The sequence below is a fragment of the Eimeria tenella genome, genomic scaffold, assembly GCF_000499545.2.
Source record: "Eimeria tenella Houghton genomic scaffold, Eth_scaff83, whole genome shotgun sequence".
Lineage (NCBI taxonomy): Eukaryota > Apicomplexa > Conoidasida > Eucoccidiorida > Eimeriidae > Eimeria > Eimeria tenella.
In genome coordinates, this window is record NW_013543459.1 from 89,440 (window position 1) to 109,501 (window position 20,062).

General features: G+C 50.4%; 5 protein-coding genes across 5 annotated transcripts; 4 read left to right on the top strand and 1 right to left on the bottom strand.

Annotated features, from left to right (window-relative positions):
- Window positions 1-582: 582 nt before the first annotated feature.
- Window positions 583-2,298, bottom strand: ETH_00025900 (uncharacterized protein; the record flags this gene model as incomplete). Its single annotated transcript, XM_013378411.1, has 1 exon — window positions 583-2,298. One exon carries the CDS (start codon window positions 2,296-2,298, stop codon window positions 583-585), a length of 1,716 nt encoding a protein of 571 aa, XP_013233865.1.
- A 5,299-nt stretch (window positions 2,299-7,597) lies between these two features.
- On the top strand, window positions 7,598-10,547 carry ETH_00025905 (uncharacterized protein; the record flags this gene model as incomplete). The annotated part of the gene is made up of 2 exons (XM_013378412.1): window positions 7,598-10,316; window positions 10,471-10,547. 2 exons carry the CDS (start codon window positions 7,598-7,600, stop codon window positions 10,545-10,547), a joined length of 2,796 nt encoding a protein of 931 aa, XP_013233866.1.
- A 3,145-nt stretch (window positions 10,548-13,692) lies between these two features.
- ETH_00025910 (uncharacterized protein) lies at window positions 13,693-15,219 on the top strand (the record flags this gene model as incomplete). Its single annotated transcript, XM_013378413.1, has 7 exons — window positions 13,693-13,781; window positions 13,917-14,050; window positions 14,275-14,381; window positions 14,501-14,569; window positions 14,690-14,752; window positions 14,876-14,935; window positions 15,100-15,219. 7 exons carry the CDS (start codon window positions 13,693-13,695, stop codon window positions 15,217-15,219), a joined length of 642 nt encoding a protein of 213 aa, XP_013233867.1.
- Window positions 15,220-15,750: 531 nt separating this feature from the next.
- On the top strand, window positions 15,751-16,074 carry ETH_00025915 (uncharacterized protein; the record flags this gene model as incomplete). Its single annotated transcript, XM_013378414.1, has 1 exon — window positions 15,751-16,074. One exon carries the CDS (start codon window positions 15,751-15,753, stop codon window positions 16,072-16,074), a length of 324 nt encoding a protein of 107 aa, XP_013233868.1.
- A 1,575-nt stretch (window positions 16,075-17,649) lies between these two features.
- ETH_00025920 (BTB/POZ domain-containing protein, putative) lies at window positions 17,650-19,303 on the top strand (the record flags this gene model as incomplete). The annotated part of the gene is made up of 5 exons (XM_013378415.1): window positions 17,650-17,902; window positions 18,109-18,251; window positions 18,441-18,665; window positions 18,895-19,006; window positions 19,251-19,303. The coding sequence occupies 5 exons, from the start codon at window positions 17,650-17,652 to the stop codon at window positions 19,301-19,303; spliced, it is 786 nt and encodes a 261-aa protein (XP_013233869.1).
- Window positions 19,304-20,062: the final 759 nt, after the last annotated feature.

Genomic DNA, 20,062 nt, shown 5'->3' on the forward strand with positions numbered 1-20,062 from the left:
CGGCTCGCTGTTAGCTGAAGCCATCGAAAAGTATATGCATGGTCAATATGAAGCGCGGCAGCACAGAGGAATTTTCCCATGATTAACGCTCAGATACTTCGCTGGGGCGATGGTTCACCTGCAGTTCCCCCAGACGCCGCGAGCTATTTATCAGTAGTGCACCTTCCACACTCTCCACGCGCTTCGCGCGGCGAAGCTTCCCATTTACGAGTCACTTTTAAAATCTTTTCGTGAATAATCCATCGTTCACGAAGCGTTGTTTGCTGTGGTTCCCGGCTCTACGTATCACCAGCATCACACTTACCACAACAGCAACTTTTCGAAGGCACTTCCGTGCTACACCGATAACGCAACAGATACCACAACTTCAAAAACGGCGATTGCCACAACAACAGCCTTCTTCATCTACTACAGCAAGTGCCAGCAAAACTGCATGGCGAATTCAATAAATCGCAAGCAGTGGCTGCAGATGCACGGGAATGATTACCACAAATGAAACCACATGCAAGGCAGCAGCATGCTGCGAGTTTGCAAGCTTCATTTGGCGAGCCCCTGAACCGAAGGAGAGTCCTTTGATAATCACTAAGGTATTCCTCGGAATTCCTCGTCGTCAAGTCTCCATTGATCCCACTGCGTTTCAAGGAAGCACCCGGGACTATAGGCCGAGCAAAATAACGCTCTCTTGATCTTTAGCTCTTGTTCTTCCGTAGGTCCCTTGCCCGTCTTGTACAATTCCATGGCGCTGCTTAATTCTTTCGCCAAAGTAAACTGAAATTCACTCTTGGGACAGAATGTGCGTGGACCCTCATGACTGTATTCTGTTGGCACCACTCGCAGCATTTCACGCCACAAATATTCGAGCTGTGTGTTGTTTCCCAACACCCTCATTGCTGAATGCAACGCATTGAAAACCAGAAACCGACGTCCCAAGGCTCTCACGGCATTAGACGGCCTTAATTGCGAAACTGAGACCGTCATAAGAGCGATCGCTCGTATTGCCAACTCTTCAACTGCAGTAACAAGCATATTTGCATTTGCAAGGCCGAGAACAGGGAGCGCAAAGAGATCCCGAACAACCTTGAGGTGCGTAACAATAGGTAAATTCCGGGCCATAGAGAGATCTGATATATCAAGAGTTTTTCTAGGTTTCACACCCGGCGCCAAAACAGGCAGCCGAACAAACGGGTGCACCTTCCTGAAATCGTCTTTATTGGGTGTCATGCTTAAAAGCTGTTCCGTTTTCGCTGATGTCGAGGCCTCTCCATTACTGGGGAGCAAAGGTCCCAACGATGCTGCTGGGCTTTGAAACGTGGCAGGCGATTGATCTTGGTCGCTCGCGCCATGGTCAGCGGAGCCTTCTGACTGAGAAACGGGAAAGGTACAACGTGCAGGCACAACAGAAATGGAATCTGGATAGTTGGGCGGTGCAACCTGCTTCGCCGGAAGCATACCTTGCTGCCCTGTGCTCTGATGTGTTGCACTTTCTTGGAGCCTTACAGAATTTGACACCGCTGCAAAAATTTCATGAGACCGATATACAGAGGAAGGCCCAGCCAGAGGCTGAACAGCCGCTGGCTCCATCTCGGAAACACCACCGGAGAGACCTGAGTCTCCAGATTCATCCGTATATACACGGATTTTCGAGGATCTTGATTGTTCACCGTGAGACTGGGAAGTAGGATATGCTCGCTTGCGACTCGAAACATAGCTGCTGCTCTCCTGGATGGGGTCTCCACCTAGGAGAGGCGCAGACGAACTGGTGGACGGCTCTTCATAGTCCCCTTGCGCGGCTGTATATACAGCAGCGGCAGAATTGCTCGCTGCTGACGAAGATAATTCTGCAGCCTCCTCAGTTTCGGTGGGCCCGATGTAGGATTGCTCTCCTAGTTCAGCACAGAGCCAAGCAAGCTCCTCAGCGTCGAGCAAAGTCCATTCCCCTTCCACGAAGAATGGGTTGAGCGGCGGAAAAGACCCGCCCTCCCTATTTTCACCTGCAAGGCGTCGTGCTAACAAACTCTCACCAGCTTTACTCCGTCGGGCACTTCGACAGTGGGAGAGCAGCAAAGAAACTCCTACCAGGTGGGCCAGAATCAGCCACACCGCAGTCAGCACCACTTTTCTTGCCCTCCGATCTCTTCTCGAGGAACTATAGTATGTTTTTTCGGAATCTTGATATAGTGCGGCGACGGCTGGCTCCTCCGTTGTTATTACGTGCTCGTCAGAATGCGTGATGGGCTCCCAGGAAGCACGAGCTCCGTCAAAGTCAGGTCCTGTAGCCGCTGAGGGTGCCGAATCCATTTTCGTGGACATAGGCTTGAGTTCGGAAGATGTGGATGCCCTCTACATTCACTTAGTTGAACTGGGCAAATGCCTCTGAACCACTCAGCTGACGACGTATGTGGCTCAGAGTCAAGACATGATCATGATTGAGGGTGGAGGCCAAATGCAAATTTTGGTCCCACGCATAAAACAAATTCACTGTTGCACTGAAGAATTCAGCGGTGCCTGGGATTTTCCAGGCCTTCCTAACGTCTCCTGTCTTGCTCTGCGGAACGACCCGCCCGCAGTGTTGAGCACTTCAGTATGCGTGGAATATAATGCGGGACGGCGAACTGCTTATTAAAAGCATTTATTTACACAATGAACGACTAGATACCAAAATATTTTGGGTCGCGCCACTGCAGAAACCTAGTACGTCTTAACGGTCAGATGAGACCTGCCTAGGGATGCACGCCCTGAGCTGCACTGTTTTTGAAGAACACTTGATTTTCTTCAGATCTCTTCAGTCGTGAATTCGAGGCCAAATGCCTTCAAGTTCCACTGCAGTAGCTACAGGAAGTGTCGCGAGAACTGTGAGAAGCCCCACACCGCGTAATCTTGGCTGTGAGCCGACAATGTAACGTTCCAACACTAATACTGCATGGCCTGGCCGATGTTTAATAATCAGCGAAGTGGCCAGCATATACAGGAATTCTGGTTAAATGCGGCATGGATGCGCAAAAATCGTGGATTCGGGAAGCCAAAAACAACGAGGTTGCCCTTACTACAATTTGCGTGGGACAAGAAGCCGCTCCCACGCCTCTTAGTGGGGCGTGCTCAGCGCGCCCCACAAAGAAGCTCGTTTGAAGCTTGGTTGAAAGCTATTCTCGAACCAGATATAAATTCAGTGTGGGGGGGAAATTATAATCCTTTTTTTGTCAAAAATTTTAATAGAAGACTCCTTCCAGAGTCGAGTTTTGAGGGCGGGGCAGAAACTTCTGTGGCTAGAGGAAGATGCACGGCAGGGGGAGGAGAGCATGATGAACAGGCGGGGGACGCTTTCGTCCCACCTCAGCCCAAGGATGTCTCCAGAAATCTAGCCTAAAAATATTTGACTTTTTTCTTGTATTTTGTGCTTTAAATTCAATTCTATAATTACCCCATTAGATTAACACAAATATAAGGAATTACCGCGCAGCCCTGCTGCATCAAGTGGGACATAGTGGCGGACGCGCATCGTGAGCAGCATTTCAGTCTACATGGCCATATTTGTAAAAAATTTCTAAATATTAGCAGTCTAATTCGACGTATTTGAGTCTTGTGACTGTTGCACAACTACACATTTGGAAGGGAATGTGCGATGCAATTTGGGCCAGAAGCTCAGTAGCGTTTAGATTGATTTTATGGTTTCACGGCTCTCTGGAAAGTGACAAATGAAGAACTGTATTATCCGTAACTTCAGTAACGAGCTTATGATAGTTTCAAATCCTCCCTGGACATTCCGACGTGTCCTAGTTCTCGATCACCTGGCAATTTTCGTTTTGGTAGTGCGCACTGCTTTTGGGAACGGAGGTGACATTAATAGGCCACCAAAATTCAAGACTACTAGAAAAATATAGAATTTTGAGTGGATTTTAGGGAAAGGTGGAGTTGTGAGTGTGGCTACATCTGGCACGTTCTGCAGCCCTGCAGAAGCGACCCACAAGCTTACTGTGGACGCCCAGAGATACAGCGTAGTAACGCATAAATTCACTTTCGTTTTAGAACTAAAGGCTTTCCTAAATGCATGTTGTGGTTGTTCCATTGCGTTGTGAGCATATTGCACGACATAAATGAGGCCAGTAGTGGGTCGCGATCACAGTGCTGAGGTTGGTGCGCTACAGGCAGAAAACTTCAGCCTTTGTATGCTTATGGGCGAAGACGAATAGCTACTGCATCTTTAGTCACACAGGCGGTGTTATTGGATCAATGTCAGGTCTACGTAGCAAATGCTCACCGTCAGGGCTCTTCCACTCGGAAGCATCTCGCAGTGTCATTGCAACTGCAGCAAGGTAATTTCAGTCTCTGTGTCTATTTTTAAATAATTCTGAATGTACGTGTATTGCCGCCGCCTTAATCTGTTCTCAGTTGGGGATTACTTCCACGTTTCCACGAACCCCTGGCTACGTTTAACCGTTATTTCCGGAGACGCTTCTTCTCCGCATACAATCTAACATGTTTAATTTAAAAGGTCTGCCTTTTAAGCTGTCGCGCACGCTATTCGCGCGTTCGCTCAGTTCAGCTTCTCAAGCGCCATTGCTCGCCAATCAGAGTAGTTCATGGAGACCCAATGTGGCCAATTATTCCTCTCGGTAAAGTTGCTGTTTCAGCGGAGGGTATCAAGGATATTTATCTTGAAATGAAAAAGCCTTAGCTCCCACAGACCGCCCTCAGAAGATGCGAAGTTATGAGCCGCAACACTTTTTGGAATCTGGTATCTAGGCTTGCCCAGCACAATCCACCGTAAAATTCAGTGGCCTTGAGAGTTTCATGAAAGTGTTATCATGAGCAAGGCTAACTAGATTACAGCTTTCACACGTCACTTCACTTAGAGAGGTAGTACGCGTAGCCTTGGAAGCGGCTTGGAATCGGCAAACGGACTCCACGGCTGGCCGCGTACATATATGTTTGTTAATGGCAAACAGAATAAGCAGCTTCATTAATCGTTGTATTCAACACTGGAGCGAAAGCAGTGGTTGGACGAAACGCATCCTAGTTGGGTATATCGGGTTTTATTAGAACTAAGAGCACTCCGGACATTTTTAACGCAGCGCGTCCAGTACCTTCTCAACCACATCGTTGTTAATTACTGGGAAGGAGACTACCACAAACATGGGGCGACGTTCGTGGAGATACTTGCACAAGGGGTGAAGATGCCAGCAGTTGAGCTACAGAAGTGTTTCTTGGCCAGCCTGCCACTTCACGGTGAGGAAAACTAACGAGGGGTCTAACGGTCGATCTTATGCACTGAAATTACCACTAGGACTAGCAGCATTCGTGGGCGCTTCACATAGAGGCGTGGCAGTTATGGCAGAATCAGTTGGTGAGAACAAGGGCAGGGTTCAATGACTTCTTATGGATGCAGTACGCCGGAAATGTTACACGCTCATGGGCGAAGAGGTGGTGTCTCGTGTACAGGCTTAGAGGACATCTGAAGAAAAGTTGTGCCTCTTGCAGCACTTGTACTCCCCGGTCAAGCGAAGCCCACAGATGTGTGGCGTTTCACGTCATGTGAGTGGCTGTCACCGATTCAGCGAAATGTTCATCGTGTATCCCTTCTTGCCCTTATCAGAGGCTGCTTACCTTCCCATGATGTCCCCTGGTAAAACAGAATGGGCCAGCGCCCAGGCGAGGAGCATGGCATTTTGGCTGTACGTCAGGCTATTGAAGGCTGCCTCTGTTGCACCTGTTGATGCCAAGAACTCCAGAGGGCTAAAAATTACAACCAGCCTCTTTCCTCACTGAGAATCCTGGGAGTGTAACTTCCGTTATGGCAAGGCAACACGCAAGACTTCGACGAAACTTGAGACAACACTATATTTGGCGCTTGGAACTGTAGTTGCTGGCTTAGTCAAGGGAGCCCTGGTGAGACCAGATCTAGGGATGACGGTCTGACTTAGCCTGCCCCACATAGGTACCCAGCCTCAATGCAACACTTAACAGTTTTCGCTTAAGCAAAATATCTCCCGAAAAATATGTCAATTTCACCTTTAATACCTATTCTGAGCACTGCTCTCACTTAAATCAACACACACGCAGTACGGAGCAATTGGTGGGGTATGCTGCGGTTGTCACCCTCAACCTCGTGAGCAACCCCCAGCGCTCCAAAAAAGCAGTTATTGTTCATTGGGCAGCACTTCATGGATAAATTTTAAATCTGCGACTGCCTGGCCAGAAGAGACCCACAGAACAGATTATTTTGAAGTTCAGGGGGATACAGTCGTAGTTCCCTTACCATGCCTCCAATAAACGGCCTGTGGGCCTTTGACCTACTGTAAACAAAATTATCAATGGACGAGCAATCAAATAGCTATAATGCAAACTATATGCCCTGAAATCACGCTGTACTCCGTCTAGTAGTTGGTATTTTACGGGCCATGTTCCGCAGAGCCACGGTTGCATAGCGTCACAAAATGACTTAAATCTGCACTTGCAGAGCATCACAGGACTTCTTGAAGGCGACGGTACGAAGTGTCAATATTACACAGCAGTATCTAATTCTACGTTGACTAGAATCTGGCTCAGCATTGAGCAAGTGAGGTTGACGTTTTCCCTTGCTCGCGGACAGAGACTGCGTAGCGAGCCAGCTGATGCCACAGTCGCCGCTGCAGCATGCATTCCTGAGAGCGCCTCCATAGCCAGGATCACACGAGTCCTTCAAACAGAATGGGATAGTCAGACACAACATAAATTTACTAGTGAATCTCTCCCTAGGTGTCACCAGGTATGCTGCTACGACAACGAAGATAGTAATCCGGCAAAATCTGTCCTGAATTGGACGACGAAAAAAACTTCGAATTAGACGAAACTTCTTTTTGTCCAATCCTGGAAGAAGTTGCATGCTGTAGCCAGCCAGCCGCATGCAGGCGCATGAGCATGTTGCCGCCGCTGCAACCCGTTAATGTAATGGCAGCTGTGCGCGAGCTGCAGCATCCTTCCGCCCATTTCTGGTATGGATAATACCGAAAAATATGCAAGAAAGCGAGTCTGGGTAAATTTTGCATTTCTCGTGCTTCAGTAGACGGAGGCGCCTCTCCTGTTGCGGCGAAGTCGATTCCCGTCATGTTAGCTGGCACGGTGGTGCTGAAGTCCTCCTGTTGCAAATGATTCATTTTGCGGCAACTTGGAAGCCTTCTCGTCTTATCGGGTTACTCTAGACCCGGATGTGTGTACTGTGGCACTCGCGTTCCAGTCGTGCAACGCCCTTTACAACGCAGGCAGTATTAACAGTGGCGGTGCCTATCGGATAGCTCGCCTGCTGCTCGAGTAGAGTCACACAAAGTACGCTGTCCCCTGACATCAACAGCGCCGGCATATATAAACCAGGTGGTGGTGTATCGGACGCCATTATGGAGGAAGTTCTACACCAGCTTCAATCCGTGGTGACCCAGTGCAAATAGGTATGCGTCTATTACTCATCTGTATGACGTAGGACCGGCACTGCTGCTTGTTTCTGTGTCCAGTGGACACAGCCACGTCCCATGCCGCTAAGGACAGGGGGATGCTGCCGTTAAACACCTAGAGGCTTCTAGGCCACCGTGGTATACTGTTCTGCAGCCTTCATGGGATCTGCTGGAAGATGCCATGCAGTAGCACGGATGATGGAGCGTGGGGTGGCACTCTCACAACTAGCCCACTAGCGAGGGAAACGGACGCGAGTACTGCGATGGTGGCAGGACGCACTGAGGGCAGCCGCAGACCTCAACAGCGGCAGCATTGGGAAGGCGATGGGCCGAAAGCGGCTACCTGGAGGCTTAGGTGCAGCAGTTTACCAGGACATGTAACCGACAATAGTTGCAGGGACCCGCTTACTTCTTCGGCAGTTGCGCTGGATGGGACTCGGGGATTTGTTGCGGGCGTAGCTCGCAATACTAATTCCTCTGTCGTTCCCCTAAATCCATTCCGTCCGCTCATGCCGATGCAAGTTGCATCAGCAACTATTGCTGCCCGCGAGGTAGCGCAAGATGAGAGGAGTGATAGAAGGGGAAGCGATGGAGAAAGCGATCTTGACTTCTTCACTCCCCTGTCCTCCCCACTCAGAGAGTTCACCACGCCGCCCTTACCGGTTGCTGGCGTGATGCAGACTGACTCTTCCGATGAGCAGCAACAGCACTTGACGCAGCAGCGTTCCTTCACGAAGTTTGGGAAAAGCGGTGTCACTGCCACTTCGTTGTTACCGGGCACCAGCGTCGATGACCCACAACACCAGAGCACGAGCACAAGCAGCCTACCCACAACGAAGGGATGCGGGCTGCTTTTGGGACGCTTTCCCTTGAGACGGCGCCACATGTCTGCTGATTGTGGAAGCTCCTTTATGCAGCAGACGAAGCATCACCATTCACACATACCGGTGTTGGAGCCAGAGGCGGCTGCTGCCGCTGGCTTGCATCTGCTTGCGAAGACTGTAGCGTCAGCCGCGGCGAAAGACAAGGTCGCACTGACTAGCCGAATAGCAAGGCCCCCCGTGCCGAGCCGGTGTATCCGTAGACCTATCGTACATGATGGGCAGAAGCGGATGCCTCTCTGGGTGCAGCAGCACCAGCCGCAGAATGTGGCCCAGCCTTCGCAGCAGCATCGGTCGCAGCAGGGATTGCAGCGAGAGGCTGCAGATGAAGAGCTTAGAATGCCGCTGGTGCCCCCACCGGCACCGCTATCTCCTTTGCTTGCACGCGCTCGTGTAGCACCTCCTACCATGGGGTGTGTGCCGGCTTACTCTGAAGACGCTGCCTCCACAGCACCAACAGCAGTAGCTCCTGATGCTTCTGTTACCACCGGGTCGAGAGAAGCGGCAACGGGATGTTTGCAGCCGCTTTCTGTTACACGCTCTGTGCCTGCAGTGCGCGAAGAGACACAGCTGCTGAACGAACCACCGTCGAACAGCCTTTTAACAAGCTGCCGGCAACAGGATCAGCAAGAAGCCCCAAAACAGCAACAGTATGCATGCCAAGAGCAAGACCAACAGCAGGAACAAGAATGCGACAAGGATGAATCTGTGCAATGTGCCAAACGGCGTCGATTCTCGGTGGAAAGAAATGCTTCAACTTGCTCATTGCCTTATGGGCAGGCCGCTATTGCTATTCCCCCCGTTTCTACAACCAGCGCTACAGAAAGTAGTGACAGTAGTGGGTCCCAGCTGTATCGCAATCAAGAGCGTGTGGAACAGGCAACCACGTTGGATGAGCTACATTTTAGCAGTCACAGAAAACGAAAAAGAGGAGAGTGCAGCACGCGGCAGCTGCTCATGCTGCAGCCGCATGCAACAGCAGCGGATGCGGCTCTTCTAGATGTATTGGGCACGGCTCTGACTGCAGAAGAGACGCGCGAATTGCGCATGCAACAGCAAAAGGAAGCGGAGGAAGCAGCAGCGGCTGCTGCTGCAGCAGCAGAGGTGGCAGCAAGGGAAAGGACAGCAGCAGCCGCTGCTGCAGAGGCATCAGCGGCGCGTGCAGTGGAAGTAGCAGCAGCTGAAGAAGCAACAAGCCATGCAAAGGTACAGTTGAAGGCTGCGCAGGGTACTGCAGTTGCCAACACTCCTGTTACCATACCTACTTCAGCAGGGGACCCCCAACAAAGTACCCTGCTGGTGTCCGGGAGTACAGCAGCCGTTGCTCCACGTCCTGCAGCGGCGTGCACGCCACTGTTTGGATCAGCAAAGCCAACGGAGCCTCAGCCGCTGCAACAGCAACAACAACAACCACAGAGACAGCAGCTGCAGCAGCAGCCGCCACAGTCACAGCAGCTACAGCAACGGACGCCACATTCACAGCAGGTACAACAGCAGGCGCCACAGTCGCAGCAGCTACAACAGCAGGCGCCACAGTCGCAGCAGCTACAACAGCAAGCCCCACAGTCGCAGCAGCTGCAGGCACTGCAGCCGCAGCAGCTTCAAGGGACTCCAGCCAGTATTCCTACCAGTGGGGATTTGAGTGCGTCGCATGCACGACCCAAACTTCGCATCCGTAGAGCGAATGGGCCTCTTGCAGGAGCAGCAGCGGGAGCGCCGGCAGCTGGTCCCGGTGCCTCGACAGCCGCACAAGCATCTTTGGGCATTTCGCAGCAGCAGCAGCAGGTGCAGCAGCAATTTGGTGCACGCAATCCAGTTGCCCAGCAGCAGTCCCCCCATCAGCAGCAAATGGATGTCCAGGGACCAGTGTTTCAAGTACCGCAGGCCCAACTGCACCAGCAGCGCATTCAGCAGGCACAGTTGCAGCCGCAGCTGCAGCAGCCAGCCAGTGGCAACCTCGGACTTGGATTAGCGGAGTTTGGCCCTACGAAGCTCACTGAAGTTGCTGATGGAGGTGAGACTTGTTAGACTTCTCGGGCAATTGGGGTTTTGGGCCGCATTGGGCTGCGTAGTGGGCAAAGGCTCGTTCGTTGCTGTCACCTGTAGTTGCACTATCCATGGTGTAATTGATGATTGAATATTTTTGTGTTTGGCTGTGGGTTCTGCAGGCAGCAATCCTTTTGCGTTTGTCGCAGGGAGAGGCCGAGGACGAGGTGGCCGGAGGGGTGGCGTACGGCGCCGTTGAAAACAGTTGTTGGAGAGCATGGAGGGAATCATTTGCTACATGTTTCCATCCATACATGGGGGATGAAAATTCAGACATCCCTAGAATGCGGCGACACCCGAGCATTAAAACTCATTGCGGCTGCCTTTTCTTCGCTAAGCGTTGCCTACCGAATTTTATGTTCATTCTTTACGCGACTGCGAGAAAAACCAGCAAAAACTAGGGCAGCCATTAACTTAATGTTGCAGCGCCGTACAGGCAGATGTATCGGTCCGGGCCAATGTGCTGCTTTATTTTTTGCTGATTCGCATTTCTCTTTATGGGGAGTCCACGCCTGTGAGGCTAGGCGACAGGGGCACAGAGCTTTTGATTATGGGCCTTGCACAGGGTGAGTTTATTGTGGAGGACACAAAATATGGCAGCTAAGGGCGCTAGTCAAGACTGTGGAAGCAAGTAAAGTACTTTGTTTTCTTTTGCCCTGCGTAGCCGGCATCTAGGAATAGAAGCCTCAGGCATGTCTAAGGGAATTTGTGAGATGTTTTACTGGTTCCTTTTGCACTGCATAGCTGGCAGCTGGGGACAGAATGCCCGCGTGTTTCTAGGTGGGAATGCGAGCTAGTGCGCAAGATGCTCGATTCCTGTAATAATAGAGCTGCGGACAGCGGAGGCATACTACCTCAAGCAACTTCGTGGATACTTGGGGCCGCTTCAGGTCGACGCAGGGCAGTGTCAGCCTGGGGAGAAGTAGCATAGCCCACATTACCAAAGGCCTCAGAGGCTTGTTTTGGTGCAGGCTAGCTTGCAAATCGAGGTACTACAGGTGCGGAACAAGGCTTAAACGTCTATTAAATGCGCTGTAGTAGCTAAACGAGGTACGTCGGAAGCTTGGAACGAAGACCTAGGGTCCTGTTGTTCCTGTGCTACCGGGATGGTGAGGACAATGAGACCCAGCATTTTTGTCGATAGGACACCCCTTTAGGGTTCAGAAAGGGTCCATCTCAATAGGTTGAGCTTGGTTCTCCCAGCTGGCGATTAGTTCATGGGATAATGCTCCATGCGGCCAAATAGCCACGTGGTGCTATGCTGCAGGCTTTCTGTAATGGCATTCGTCACTGTAATTCGCTCTTTTTAATTTGTAAGCGCGGTGGCTCTTACGCGCAGCGTCGTATAATTAGCAAACTTTTTGGCCCCAGTCTGCATGCGGGTGAGTTTCCATCCAGTAGCTATCGTGAGTTGAGGGCATTCCAGACATTATGGGAAATCAAAGCTGCGCACAAAGAAAATCGTAGTAGTAGTGGCACCATTTTAACGCACCTATTAGGTAAGTAGTACCTGACATGCTGTTTCGAACCAACTGTCCTGCTGCAAGCTGCAGCGCATGGAGGGAATTGGGCACTGTCTCTCGCTGGTTCAGTCGCCGGAAAAGCAATACACAGTAGCTTTTTCTAGAGTTCCTCAGCGATGGGGCAGCTGTGACCACCCTGAGCATTCTTTTTACTCCTGTGAAGCTGTGCGTGGTGGTATACACCGCAGCAGGGCGCCCACTTTGGGCTCTGTGTGTTCTGCCCAGTGTCGGTTTAGCCGTGAAGGCATGGATTCTCGACAAAGAGGCTTTCACTCTTTGATGAGTGACCACAAGGTGTGCGTTGGGGAGCTCAGTGGGCCTTATGGTTGTGTGCACCTCCTTGTTCATGGGCAGGTTCAGCTTTGCTGCAAGTGGTGGTGGAAGATATTCAACGGAGCTACAACGCCGTTTTCTTAAGCCGATACACCATACGCCTTCACAGATAAGGACAGACTGATGCTTTTGTCGGTTAGAAAGTTAACCAGATGATGGGGAACCACGGTGACGGTTTGGTCTAATCTAGCTAGAACTTTTGAGCAAGCGGGTGCTGGCAAATATTGCTGCTCACAGAAAAGGAGCTAACCCAGGGTCCTCTATTTACGTCGCCCCATTGAGCCTGCCACCCCCGTTTCTCCTCTCCGCTAATGAGGAGTCCGTAGTAGTTGCGGCGGCGGGTACTCCATATCTTCCAACGAACACCCTCCCACTTCTTCAGCAGTTCGGGCTGTGCCTCATGAATTGGCTTCGACAGTCCTGTGGAGCATTAGTAGAGAGTCTAGCCCCACAGCAGTTCCCGTATAAATCAAAAAGCGGACATCCCAGGTCGTGTGAGTAAATATTTCATCGCCACCACGCCCTGCTTTGCATTTACCGTTGTTAGTACAGGTGAGGGGTTTCGAATTAAAATGAAAGCCTCTCTCCTCATCTTACCTTTGTATTTCTGCTGGGCCACACAGTCTAGTGCTCATGAATCGATGGTGATGAGTTATCTCCAGCACTCTTCTTCTCCAAAAAAGCGCCGAGAGACAAAGTCCCCTTTCTGCAGAAAACCATCTCGCTGCACGCTTATTGCACGATTGTCTCAGTCTATCAACCACTTTCTAGCTTGAGGAAAAATCCTTGGTCATTCCTGCAGTTTGAAGCACCGCATTCTCCGACATGATGTCTCTTCGTCGGGAGACACAAGCAATAGTGCAAGAAGAGAGGAACGAATTGCTGCAAAAGCACCAGTGGTATAAAACACGAGTACTGAAAAGAGGATCCTATGCCGGAAGAGGGCCGGCCCTCAGTCTGACGTTCCTGTTGTGGTGGTGATCAGCCATACATCGGATTCCCGTAGTGTTGTATTGTATTTACCTCGAGATAAAGCTCAATAATGCACTGATAACCTCTGAAATCCACTATATGGCATTAAGTTGTCTCCAACTGGCAAAAGGGTGCAAGCCTCACCAATGGTCTACCAGCGTGGACTCAATGTTATGGTGCTGCTGCACATGAATAGCTTGTGTTGTCTCTCGCACCACCATAGAGTTCAAATTTTAGTTATTTAATAAGATATTCCGTTACAATAAGAAGTCCGAAGTGTGGAGAAGTATGAAGTGTACAAGAACCTTCAGGTACTGTTACCATAGCTACTGGAACGCCAGCCCCTTCGCTTTTCATTTGGCTCTAGGGGAAATTAATCGTACACTACCATTTCTCCGAAGAGTTCATCGATTGTATAAGCGTCTTGCCTAGTTTGTATTTGTGGACTTTCGCTTGGACAAGCACACCAGCGCGTGCAACGGCTACTCTTGGTCTTCCTTCGCAGAGCCAAGCACCATGTCCGGGAGGAACCAGACGGGCCAAAGTGGCAGTTTTTACGAAGATTTTGAGTGTGACTCTCTCCTCAGGCTCTCAGACATCTCCATGTGCGTACTCATGCCTGCACTTTGCCAAGCCCCTGTACCCCTGTAATGCTGAATATGCTGAATATTCGAGACGAAACTAGCAGTTCCACGCGGGACAACAGAGCTTTTGCGTGGATACTGTGTGCTTTCCTGTAGAAATGACTGGATGAGGAACCTGGGGGAGGTAGAGCTCTTCGAGGTGGATCTGCAGCACTTGGTCCTAAATTATCTCACCATCAACGGCCTGGCAGAAGCTGCGGAGGAATTCGTAAAAGAAGCACGCATTGAGCGTGAGCAGTATGCAGCAGAGTCCTTGTTTTCGCGTGTAACTGCGCGTATTTTTTTCCCGAAGAGGTGTCTCTGCCCAGATGGACTATTGCTGTGAGATGCCTTTGTGATCCTTTCGGCAATTGCCGCGGTAGCGGTCGCGCACATATAGGCTGTGAACATGACGCAATGTGTGTTTCCGGCACTGAGCTTGCATATTTTGCTGCGGTGGATGGTGTGGCTTCAGCGCAAATGCCACTGCATTGCATTGACTGCAGGGCAAAGATTCGAGAGGCAATTTTGAGTGGACGTACAGACGAGGCCATTCGTCAAATAGGCTTCATTGACCCAAATGTCTGTTATTCCGACCTTCATAGTCCGATTTTGGGCATATTATTCTTACGTAGACTTATTGTGCCGTCGTGAAGCTGCAACATGAGTGTCTGTATGTTCTGATGGAAGGTTTTGCGCAGTTGCTGAGTGCGGATGCGGAGGTGACTTTTCTGCTTCACAAACAGCAGCTTCTGAAGCTCATAGAAACGGCAAGTCGTGTTGGTTTGCAGTCTCTTGAAAATTTCCTAGTCAGATGCTTCCGACGGGATTCCGTACGCTACGTGACTTTGCAGTAGCTTCACACCGTTTCACTGTTTGCGCTACTGCAGGGAGAACTGGGAGACGCGATCGATTTTGCGCAGCGACACCTTGCCCCCTGCGTCAAGGAATGTGTGCGTTTATGTATGAAGCATTGGCTGCTGAGAGAACATCTGCAAGGGGGCAGGACCACATATCGAGATCACCTTGTGCTACTCTTTCTTTCCTCTCAAGTTCCATTGTTTTGTTCTGCGCAGCCACATTTGCTGCCTCACTTGGAAGAAGCCATGGCGCTCTTGGCATTCAGTGACCTGAGCGTAAGAATAGCCAATGACTGATGGCTTTAGCCAAGTTGTTGCCTGCCGGCATAATACTTGCCGCAAGGTGATTAGGTGCTAGAAGTGCTCCACAACCAGCTGGTAGCGTTTTCCGAAGCAGCCCTGCTTGCTATTGGTACTTCTTGTGCTTGACTGGCTTGCAGTGCCCGGAAGCGCAGCGGCTTATAGGAGGAATGGAGCAGCGGGAGGAAACTGCTAGGCGCATTGATGAGGCAATTCTAGATTTGTATAGAATCGAACAAGGCAAGGATTCACTTACTTGATTTTACTTTATTTTGAGTCCTTAAGCAGCAGCAGAGCGGGTGTGGGTGGCGGCTGACGTAGCGAATGCCCCCAAACAGGAAGGTAGAGTTGTTAAGGTTTAGGTTTTACATTGAGGGGCACCGTTGATTTGGTTGTTTGTCCACTCCTCATACGGATTTGCTGACTCAGAGTCCGCGCTGGAGCTCTTAGCGAAGAACATTCTTTTCAGTCAGGGATGCCTCCAGAATGCTGTGAGCCATTGTGTATGTTAAAGGGCTAGTTCTTCGTGGGTGTCATAGAATTTATATACGCACATCATAGCTCTTCTGGAAGCTTTTACTAAGCTGTTCGGAGCAGCAGTGCCAGTCGAAGTGGCTGGGCCACATGCCAGTGACCGCTTATGAGTGGAGCTTATTTCCCTACTCTGTGTAGCTCGTGACTCGCTCTTTGGTTTCGAGTTGCCACTGTACGAGCTTCATACTGCTAGTGTTGCTAGTATTGATGGGCGGCACACAGACAGAAATACGTGGAGTACCCCCATCTTGTTTTGCATGCAGCAACGCTCCCTGTGTCCAGTTATTCTCGATGTAAGAAGAGGCACCCTTGGAAAGATCCTCTCTCCTCCTCCTGGTCGGGGACAGCGACTGGAGGAGACCACGGATTCGAAGGGAATTCATTCCGGCGGGGAAGTAGGGGCCCTGCAGATTGACGTGGATGCCTCGCCGCAACAGGAAACAAACCAAGGAGAAGGCCGGAGACCAAGCCAAACATCTACTGCGGGCCTACTGGCGGGCACCATTCCTCGCAGGACACAGGACAGAGATCAATCTCGAGACTTCGGGAGGAGGCGGCGCACTGGAATGCCCCCACCTTGAAGCAAGCCCCCTCCACGGCCACGATGCATCAAGCGTTCACGAATTTTCATGAGCAGCGCTCGCGAATTTCGACGAGCAGATTGAAATGGTTAGGGTTCATAGAGTCCGAATTATCTTCGTGGAAATACTGGCCGTGAAACCGCCTTGTCAATTTTTCACTTCATGTGCGTTTGGTAGAGAGCTGATCGATAGGAACAGGCCTCTGTAGCCGTTTAAAGTACGGCACCAAAGAAACTGAACAGTACTGGCCGGTATGTTTATATGTAAGCGTCATCCTCTGCCCAAACAAATGATATTGCTGCGAAGCTATCTATAGTTTAGCAGGACGCTTAGATCTCTACTACTGAGGGGCAGAGTGGCTCTAGAGCATTGGTCGGGAGTGCGCAGTTGGTACGAAGCACTCGCAAGCTTTTGCGTCTGTCTCACTGTCAGCTCAGATGCATGGTTTATTGCTTCTTGATATTACCCAGGGGAGTTGAGCTACTTGCCACTTTTAACTCCATGTTTGCAAACCCAGGGCAGCGAAGCCACTGCCACTATTGACACTGAATAGTCAACTGACACCAATTTCTTCTACTTGACATCAATTCATATTGTTTAACTAGATCAGTGAATTCATCTCAAGAGAACGTGGTAAGTATGCCTCTTCGCATTTTCCTGAACTCGGCGCACATGGGCCCCCGCACAGGGGGGTGGACCGCTGGTCCGTTTAGGGGCTGCAAACACGCCAATGGAACACTGCAGATCAGTGACGATGAATATTCTATTACATTGTTCCGTTACATTACATTAATTTTTTTTTAAAGATACTGTCCTTTGCGCTCTTTAATGCGTCAATGGGTTTAGGCAGTACACTCACCCGAAGTAGCACGTGACCTGTAGCTCCCAACCAGAGTTTTGTGCCTTATCTTTCGAAGATGGAGAGTGCTGTTACTCAAATCGGGTGGGAAGAGTCATCTTACATTTGGGAGATTCGAGATTTCATCGACCTCCGCGAAATGGCCAAGGAAGACTGTCAGTTATTACCGCCTATGCCGAGTCTCCCTCCGAGCACTCGCCGTTCAACAACAGCGAACGAAGATACACCAATGAATATGAAAAGAAGAGAAATTCTGCCCTAATTGACTCCGCACATTATGGCTGAGAGCTGTTGTGCAGCTTCACGCGGATTGCACTGCATGAATGTGAGTGACAGTCACACGCGCACTTTGTCTGTGCGGTCGAATTTGCAGCTTCCTGCTCAGCAAGTCGGTTGGAAAGTCCTGTATTCAAGTGCTTTTCACTCTGGCTATTCCCTAATGGCCAGGAGCAGCACGATTCTCTCGGTTTAATAGATCTCGCCATAATGTTTAAAGGCAAGAGAGGCTCCGTCAGAGCCAAGTGGACTGCCTGTTTCCTTGATGCAAACGGAGAAATGAGTGAGCCAAAGCACTACAGTTTCTGCATTTCACTAGTTTTACGAGAAACGCAACTGCTTAGGACTGCAAGCCTAGAAATGTCCCACACTACCTTGCCTCGTCGATGCGTTGGAGAACCAAAGAACTCTTTGCATTCGTGGGCTAGATGAGTTCTTCAATGGAGGCAAAAGCTCTCCATCTGTTTCTTGAGGCGCCATCCATCTGCCCATTGCGCCGTTTTCATATGACAGTCCCTCGCACTCGTCTGGCTGATCCAGTGAAGAAGTATTCACCTGGGGGAGACGGCAGACGCTTCTCTTACGCACCTTCGCCAGAAACTCTGGACTCTTGGCTTTCCAATGGGTCGCTACGAATCTACTGTCAGGCATTTATTGCCCTCGACTGCAAGTCTGAGAGCATTTCTCAACTGCGTGAGCGACCAGTATTGCAGTCTGGCCCTAAACACATCGCTCAGCCTGAACTGAAAGCATCTAGTTTTGTCAGTTGCCTGTCGTTGCACACACGCCATTATAACGCTTTCAGTACGTTTGCTGCTGATTTTATGCGGTGCTGTTCCGAAGGCCGATGCAGAGCCACGACATCTTCCGGTGCAAAGCTTTGCATGCGTTTCCCACAGGCGCAGCACCCCAAACACCGCCTGAGCGGCTTAAGGCTGACGTGGTCCAGTACGCTCTTCAACCCGAGTCGCATGACGTTCGAGTTTGGTGCTGCAGTTCAGTGACAAGCTGTTGCCGCTTTCTTCTTGCGGCTCGATCCGCTGTACGTTACTTCAATATTGTATTGGCTTGTGACAGCCTTGTCTAGGCACTTCCTAAGATCGCAGAATCACGGCGACCGTCGTGCATGGACCTCAGCACTGTGCTTGAAGGGAGCACTTCTTCTGCCGTACCTGGATCCCCCCTTTCGAGTTTGTCTCCCTATTCTGTGGACTGTGGCATTATACTGCAGGTGCTACGCAAGATGTTGAACGGGCCCTTCCGAGAAGCAGAAGCAGCAGATGTTCACTTGACGGACATTTGTCCTCAGGCTGCTCACCAAATGCTTCTTTTTATTCACACAGATACGTGTGACCTTTTCAAGGAGCTAAGACGCACTGCCTCTCTCGCAGAGAAGCAGCAACGTAGGGAAGCCCTCATGGGTCTCATCACGGCCGCAGACAAGTATGATGTGCAGGTGCGGTAGTTTAATAGCTGCTTGCAGAGCTTGAAACGGCCGAAGCCTAGGGCGCATATCAGTACCGTGCTCAGAAGAATGGCAGTTGACAGTTTCATGGTACAGTAGCCAAAGATGTCGTCGGAACCATCATGACTAACATGGCCATTATTGTGAAGGAGATTCCTACGGTGCGAAGTTTAGACGAAATAAGGCCTGCTTTTTGTAATTGTGCCGGTGTGTATGGAAGGGACTGAAAGAAGAGTGTGAACAACAGCTGGCCACGCTCGTGGACGAGGACTCTGTCTTTGATGTACTGCTGTTTGCGGAGTCGAGAAACTTTACCCGCCTTCTAGACGCAGGTACTCACTGAAGTTCGAGCTTTTTGTCACAACCGTGACCCGGGCTCTTGGTGGCGCCAGTGAAGTCGATCCCTCACTGAGTGCGCAGTATGTGGGTTTCGTTGCTTCCAAGTATACAGCCAAAAATATGAATTTGGATTCAAGAACAACACAGGCGTATCACGTAAATGACCTCTGTGTGCATTTCTTGTCACACCAAATGGCACGAGCTTAAGAGCTACTGTGTACGCTGTTTGCAGGCCAGAAGCTATTGCAAGGAATGCCAGCTCTTCAGCTGTGGACAACCTGGCGAAGTAGACCCACTGGATATTTTAAGCACATGGTAGCCTGTGAGACTCGAGAGAGCACAGGAGACAGCTGTAGTAACTGGGCCCACAACGATGAAACCGAAACGTTGTCTCTGTGCCCTTCAGCAGCAATCTCGTAGTTCTGGAATTCCACAAGAGGACAAAGCGATTTCACTGTTGCCGATTATTTAAGTAATCGACAAAAAATGGTCATGGCCAGGGTTGTGTCATTTGATCCCTTTCAACTGTAATCCTTAGCTCAATGGTTTCCAGTTAGCCAACTTGACAGTCCAGAACATGTCCTCACTTATTGATAGGCACTTCTTAAAGGGACGAGCATGCGGTCTTCCCGCGTGAAGGCCTTAAACGTATGAGTGTCAATAAGGAAGAGATAGACTGACAAAAGCGCCGCTATGGTGACGCAGAGCAGCCAGAACCCTCGGAGACCTGATCACGGCGATAATGTAGTGCATATATGCTAAATATACAGAAGGACTTGAAGGCTTTATTGGAGCTACCATAAGCGGCGTATATGGGTAGTCCGGTTAGCTGAGAGAGACTGGCGTCAAGGAAGAACAAGCATGCATTCAGGCCAAGAACAGAGCCAAGTTCCTGCCTCTGGACGAGTTTTGTCATTTGGGATGTGCAGCAGATGTACCTGTGAAAATTTCAAGTAGTGAGAGCAGGTTACCAAATGCCACAAGTAGCTGCTGCGTGATGTGCCTTAATGTAATTAATATGGAGCACAATGGGCCCGAAATGGGCCGAC